The sequence below is a fragment of the Triturus cristatus genome, chromosome 6, assembly GCF_964204655.1.
Source record: "Triturus cristatus chromosome 6, aTriCri1.1, whole genome shotgun sequence".
Lineage (NCBI taxonomy): Eukaryota > Metazoa > Chordata > Amphibia > Caudata > Salamandridae > Triturus > Triturus cristatus.
In genome coordinates, this window is record NC_140589.1 from 1905851404 (window position 1) to 1905858467 (window position 7064).

Genomic DNA, 7064 nt, shown 5'->3' on the forward strand with positions numbered 1-7064 from the left:
CCTGCAAATTATTTGCTACTAGTGGGCTGCAGCACTGACCGTGCCATCCACTTATGCAGCCTGAAACTATGTCTCAGGCCTGCCACTGCAGTGCCTCTGGGTGAAGTTTACTGCCACATCAAGTTGGCATTTAAAGCTACTTGCCAAGCCTAAAACTTCCCTTTTATTACATATAAGTCACCCCTAAGGAAGACCCTTGGTAACCCAAAGGGAAGGACGCTATGGGAGTAAAAGGCAGAACATATACTTTTATGTTTTACATGTCCTGGTAGTGACAAACAGTTCAAATGCTTTTTTACTGCTGTAAGGCCTACTCCTCTCGTTGGTTAGAACCGGGAAATCCGTAGAATACCTTTAAGCTGTAATTCCTGATTGGAAAGGAGTGGCCTTTTCATGTTTCATACCTTTGCAATGGGAATGATAAATCCTCTTTACTGGTAAAGTCGGATTTAACATTACTATTTTTGAAAAACTGCTTTTAGAAAGTGGACTTTTCTCTGCTTGTACTGCTCTTTGTGCCTTACAGCCTGTCTCCAATACACGTCTGGGCTAGGTGACCGACCCCTTTGTGTATTCCTTCTAGAGAGCTACAGACACTACAAGGGTTGGGTGTGATTTAGCACTTATCTGCATCCCGATGGGTCTTTCAGGGCAGATGGGAGGAAGGGGCCCACTCTTACCCCTCACATGGTAGTAGACTGACCCCATTCAAAGCAATGTTAACTCCCTTTGGTAGTCTGGAGTGAGTGCTGGGATTGGAAGAGATACTGGTGCCCTTCAAAACATTTGGAACTAAATGCTGAGTATCTGGCCCCATCAAATCCGACACTTATAGATCTTCACAGAGCCGCTGTCAAAAAACTGTGGTGCTGCTGCACAAAAGACTCAACTGTAGTCTTGGTTACTCCTTGAGTCCACACTCCGCGATTAGGAGGGCATCAAGAAGGATCGTATGCCCTTGATCTGCCTATTGCATCTTTACATTGAAAGTGTAATCTAGAATTTCTTCAGCGCACTTGTCTATGTGGTCAATTAAATGTCTCATTAAATGCCAATAGATTTTTGTGAAGGACCCACCATTTAAGCTTATCCCGTGTTTTTTTAATTTTTTTTCCAACAGGTGCAATAAAAGCAGTAATGAACAAAAAAGATGAATGCATTAATCACTTGTGTAGAAAGTGATGTAAAAACAATGCACCTCAATTTCTTCCCTTGAAGGCTAATGCCTCGCCAAAGTCTTTTTCTACAGCAGAAATCCCAAACTGCCCAATGTGGTCTGAACTTGGCTCTTAGTGATCACCTGATATACATTGATGAAATAACACACTGACTTACGGAAGCAAGTCTGATAAGGTTCTCATTACAAAGGAAGAGCTAACTTGGATCAGAAAGAACACACAGAAGAGAAACCGTATGAATATCTAGAAAGTGACAACACATTTATTAGGGAGAGAAAGGGAGCAAGTGCAACATCAGAAAATCATACTGGAGAAGAACCATATTGATTTACTGACTGTGGAAAAGTTTTCTTTGCAATGAAAGACCTAATGCAGCATCACAGTGTCTACGTAGAGGAGAAACCATATAAATGTACAGAATGTAATTCTGCATTAGCATTAGCAGCAACCTCCTGAGGCGGAAAGCCGGGAGTTTTATCTAGAATCATTTTAAAAATTGTTTGTTTGTTTCGAGCTTGCCTGAACCTCTCTCCCCCTCTGGGCCTACCTGCAGTTCCCGCACAGCGTCTCCATCGCTGCCTCGGGTCTGCATTCGCTCCTGACATCACTTCCTGGAACTCCCCGGGAACTCCCCAGGACACACCCACGAGCGCTGGGCACGCCCTCTCCCTTCCTCCTTCTGCCTATAAACAATGTGCCTCCAGCGGACGCGCAGCGGACGAGCGCAGCGGGCGCGCCGATGGCGCGCCAAAGGCGCGCCTAAGGCAAGCCCGTCTGCGCCCGTCCGCGTCCGACTGGGGCTCGGGGCTAGTCACTCTGCCCTTCCTATCCTTGCAACTCAATATTCCTCTGCGGATATTCTCAAACTGCACGCCGCCTGGCCGCTGGCCCCCGCTACATGTTCACAGCTCAACCTCTTGGGGTTAGCTTGTACTCGTCGCTCCTTTCCCGAGTTAGCTGCTCGTTCACACGCCATCGTCCCTTCTATCTCTCCTCACCCTCCCTCCCGGCGTCCGCTTCGTAATCTGGAACTCAAAGTATGTTACCTCAATACTCGCTCATTAGCAAAGCATCAGATTGAAATTTTCCACCTTCTCGACACCGACAGCCCCGACATTTTATTTCTCACCGAAACCTGGTTGCATGACGGCTCCTCCCCTGACGTTCTGGCCGCCATCCCTCTTGGCTACTATATCATTCAAAGCAATCGGGCCTCCGGCAAACCTGGAGGTGGCGTAGCTGCCATCACTAAACATCCTCTCAGGTTTTCTGTCATTACCACCTCTTGCATCCCCCAGGTTGACTGTCTTGTCGTTAGACTAGATTCTTCTGCACCCCCCCTCATTTGCGTCTTAGTTTACCGTCCCCCACAACCTATGCCAGACTTTCCATCCCTGTTTGGAGATCTTCTCTCCCAGATAACTATTAATAACTCCAAAATTCTTGTCCTCGGGGACTTCAACTATTGGCCCCTGGACGAGAAGGAAAGCGCCTGTTCGGCAGCCTTCTCTGAGCTATTGCACAGCCTTAATTGCTGCCAACATGTTAATGCTGCCACTCATACCAGTGGACATATCCTTGACCAGGTCTGGTCCTCCAATCTTGTGATATCGGCCCTTCTCATCTCGCCATGTGCCTGGTCCGACCATTTCTCTATTGTTTTTTCCCTCAAAATCCTTTCTCCCCCTAGTAATTCCCTTGATTCTAACCACTCAGCCCGTAACTGGAACAAAGCGGACATCGACCACTTCTTTCATTTACTTAGGACCTCCATCCCCTTGGAATCCGACTCTGTGGACACCCATGCTCAGAACCTAAACCTCTGGCTCGAGTCGGCCAGTGACGTGGTCGCTCCCCTCAAACGGATCAAACTTAGACGTCTCCACGACGCACAAAAATGGTTCTCTGAGGACCTAAAAGCCCTAAAACTCGGCCTTAGGCAAGCCGAGCGCCAGTGGCGTAAAAATTACTCCCCCGTAGCAAGGGCAGAGTTCTTGTCCCTTCTTAAAGGCTATAAAGCCGCCATTGCGTCCGCAAAAACTTCACACTTCTCCAATAAAATCATGGAGTCAGCCAATAAAGCTAAAAACATCTTTGCGATCGTCGAGGAACTATCCCATCCTGACAGAGTGTCCATTAAACCCTTCCCTTCCCAGACGCTCTGCGATTCCCTCAACCACTTCTTCATTGAGAAGGTTGCAAAAATTAAAAACGGTATCCAGGCACCGCCCATCCCGTTCCCCTGCCTGTCTCCAGCTCCCCCCTGTGTAGACCCCTCTCTTTCTCCGCACCTTTCACGGATCCCTGTCATCACGGAATTGGAGTTTCCTGCCCTCCTCAGCAAAGTCTCCTCTGGATCCCCCACTGACTGCTGCCCCCCCAAGATCTTATGCAAGGCCTTCTTGGCCTGCCCCGCTCCCCCTTTGGCTCTCCTGAATTCCTCCCTCACCTCTGGCCAAGTTCCCTGCATCTTCAAGACAGCAGAAGTGGTACCTATTTTGAAAAAACCGACTGCGGACCCAACAGTTATGAGTAATTTTCGCCCCATCTCCCTCCTCCCCTATCTTGGAAAGGTTCTCGAGACCCACGTCACTAACATTCTGAGCTCCCATGTCGAGCGTTCCCATTTTCTTGACCCCCAACAAGCCGGATTTAGGCCTGCTCACTCCACCGAGATGGTCATACTCTCCGTTATGGAAGAACTACGAAGAGGAGCCGACTCTAACATCTGCCAGGCCCTGGTTCTCCTGGACTTGTCGGCCGCCTTTGACACGGTCGACCATGCGATCTTGGTCGACCGTGTCAGACAGGCCGGGATCGAGGGTACTGCCCTTGATTGGGTTCGCTCGTTTCTCTCCCGCCGCCAACAAGCGGTTCGTCTGTCACAGTTCTCCGCAGACAAGGTCGATTTGACCTGTGGTGTGCCTCAGGGATCCTCCTTGTCCCCTCTACTTTTCAATCTTTACCTCACTCCCCTGATCAGCTCTCTCCGAGACAAAAATGTATCTGCATTTAATTATGCAGACGACATTCAATTAGTTTTCAATATCGACTCCTCGGACCAGTCAATTACCGATTTTCAAACCACCCTCTGTCACATCAGAAACTGGATGGGGGCTAACCATTTGAAACTGAATCCCGACAAGACCGAACTGGTTCTTGTCGGAGGCCCTTCCAATCCTTGGAACTCTAACTTCTGGCCCATCAGTCTGGGTTCGCCTCCCCGTCCTTCCACCTCGGCAAAAAGTCTGGGAGTCATCATCAGTAATGACCTCTCAATGAAACCTCAGATTAACGCCACTGTCTCTGCCTGTTTTTTTCAGCTGCGTAAAATCCGCAAAATTGCTCGCTTTCTTACTACGGAAGCCCTCACTCTGGCCCTCTTAGCTCTAGTGATTTCCAGAATCGACTACGCCAATTCCCTATATGTAGGCATCCCTGACTATCAGCAAAAGCGCTTGCAACTCGTCCAGAATCAGGCAGCCCGCCTCATTTTCCATCAACCTAGGCACTGTCACACTCGCCCTTTGTTAAAATCCTTGCATTGGCTCCCTGTCTCAGAACGTTGCAAATTCAAGCTGGGGTGCCTCATCTTCAAATCCTTGGCTGGTCTCAGCCCTGTGTTTATTTCTTCTCTCATCCACCCCTATGTTCCTACTCGCAATCTGCGCTCGGCCCATCTGGCCCTCCTCAAAGTTCCCAGAATTAAGCGCAAGAAATGGGGCGGTCTTAGATTTTCGTTTCTCGCCCCGTCTTTTTGGAACATTCTCCCCTTGGATATAAGATTGGCCCCATCTTATCCCCACTTTAGATCTCTTCTCAAGACTCACTTCTTCCGTTTCGCTTATAACTAACTTCTCCCCCTTCTTTTTCTCCCACCCCTTCCTCCCCAGGTAGCTGCTTACCCTAGCGCCAAGAAACCGCATGGTGAACGTCGCGCTTTACAAGTTTCTTTTACATTACAATGTAATAAAGTGTTCCATAGGAAGAAGAATCTAAAGCAGCATCAACAAACCGATACCAGGAAGAAGCTGTATCAATGTACAGAATGTGACAAAGCATTTGTAGCAAATGGACAGCTAAAACTACATCACAAAATTCACACTGGGAAGAAACCATATAAATGTACAGAATGTGACCAAGCATTTGAAAGAAATGGAGCGCTAAAGCGACATCAAAATATCCACTCTGGGGAGAAACCATACCAATGTACAGAATGTGAAAAAGCATGTATAACAAATGTAGACCTAAAGCTACACTATAAAATCCACACTGGGGAGAAACCATATAAATGTACAGAATGTGATAAAACATTTATAAGAAATGGAGCGCTAAAGCGACATCATAAAATCCACACTGGGGAGAAACCATACCAATGTACAGAATGTGACAAGGCATTCATTAGAAAGTCCCATCTAATGCAACATCAGAAAGTCCACACCGGGGAGAAACCCTATGAATGCACTGAATGTGATAAGGCATTTAATAGTAAGTCACATCTAATGCTACATCAAAAAGTCCACACCGGGGAGAGACCATATGAATGCAGTGAATGTGATAAGGCATTTATTAGAAAGTCACATCTAATGCAACATCAGAAAGTACACACCGGGGAGAGACCCTATGAATGCACAGAATGTGACAAAGCATTTATAACAAATAGACGGCTAAAGCAACATCAGAAAGTCCACACTGGGGCGAGACCCTATGAATGCACTGAATGTGATAAAGCATATATAAGAAATGGAGACCTGAAGCTACATCACAAAATCCACACTGGGGAGAAACCATATAAATGTACAGAATGTGACAAAGCGTTTATAAGAAAAGGAAAGTTAAAACAACATCACAAAATCCACACTGGGGAGAAACCATATAAATGTACAGAATGTGATAAGGCATTTATAACACTTGGAGAGCTAAAGCAACACCAGAAAACCCACACTGAGGAGAGATCATATCAATGTACAGAATGTGACCAATCATTTAAAACAAATGGAGACCTAAAGCTACATCATAAATTCCACACTGGGGAGAAACCATATAAATGTACAGAATGTGACAAAGCATTTATAAGAAATGGAGCGCTAAAGCGACATCATAAAATCCACACTGGGGAGAAACCATACCAATGTACAGAATGTGACAAGGCATTCATTAGAAAATCACAGCTAATGGAACATCAGAAAGTCCACACTGGGGAGAAACCATATCAATGTACAGAATGTGACAAAGCATTTATAACAAATGTACAGCTGAAGCGACATCAAAATATCCACTCTGTGGAGAAACCATATCAATGTACAGAATGTGAAAAAGCATTTATAACAAATGGAGAGCTGAAGCAACATCAAAAGGTCCACACTGGGGAGAAACCATATTAATGTACAGAATGTGACAAATCATTTATAACAAATGGAGAGCTAACGCGACATCAGAAAATCCACACTGGGGAGAAATAATATCAATGTACAGAATGTGGCAAAGCATTTATCAAATATAGTCAGCTAAAGGAACATCAGAGTTCACACTGGGGGGGAAACCGTACGAATGCACTGAATGTGACAAAGCATTTATAACCAATGGAGAGCTGAAGCAACATTTAGAAAATCCCCACTGGAGAGAGACCATTCAACTGCACTGAATGTGAGAAGTCATTTATTAGAAAGTCGCATCTTATGTAACATCAGATAGTCCACGTAAGAGAGAAACCCTATGAATGTACATAATGCAACAAGACATTTATTACTAGGCGAAGATAAATACTACATCAGAAATTCCACACTGGTGAGAAACTATATGGCTGTACTGAATGTGTCTTAGCAGTTATTACAAAGCAAAGTTTAAAAATACATCAGAATGTTCACACATGAAAGAAACCATATA

At 45.7% G+C, this 7064-nt stretch overlaps 1 protein-coding gene across 1 annotated transcript; it reads left to right on the forward strand.

The window, feature by feature from the left end:
- Positions 1-1535: 1535 nt before the first annotated feature.
- LOC146822398 (uncharacterized) lies at positions 1536-6562 on the forward strand. The gene is made up of 2 exons (XM_085613489.1): positions 1536-1599; positions 5127-6562. The coding sequence occupies exons 1-2, from the start codon at positions 1536-1538 to the stop codon at positions 6560-6562; spliced, it is 1500 nt and encodes a 499-aa protein (XP_085469615.1).
- The last annotated feature ends 502 nt before the right edge of the window (positions 6563-7064 follow it).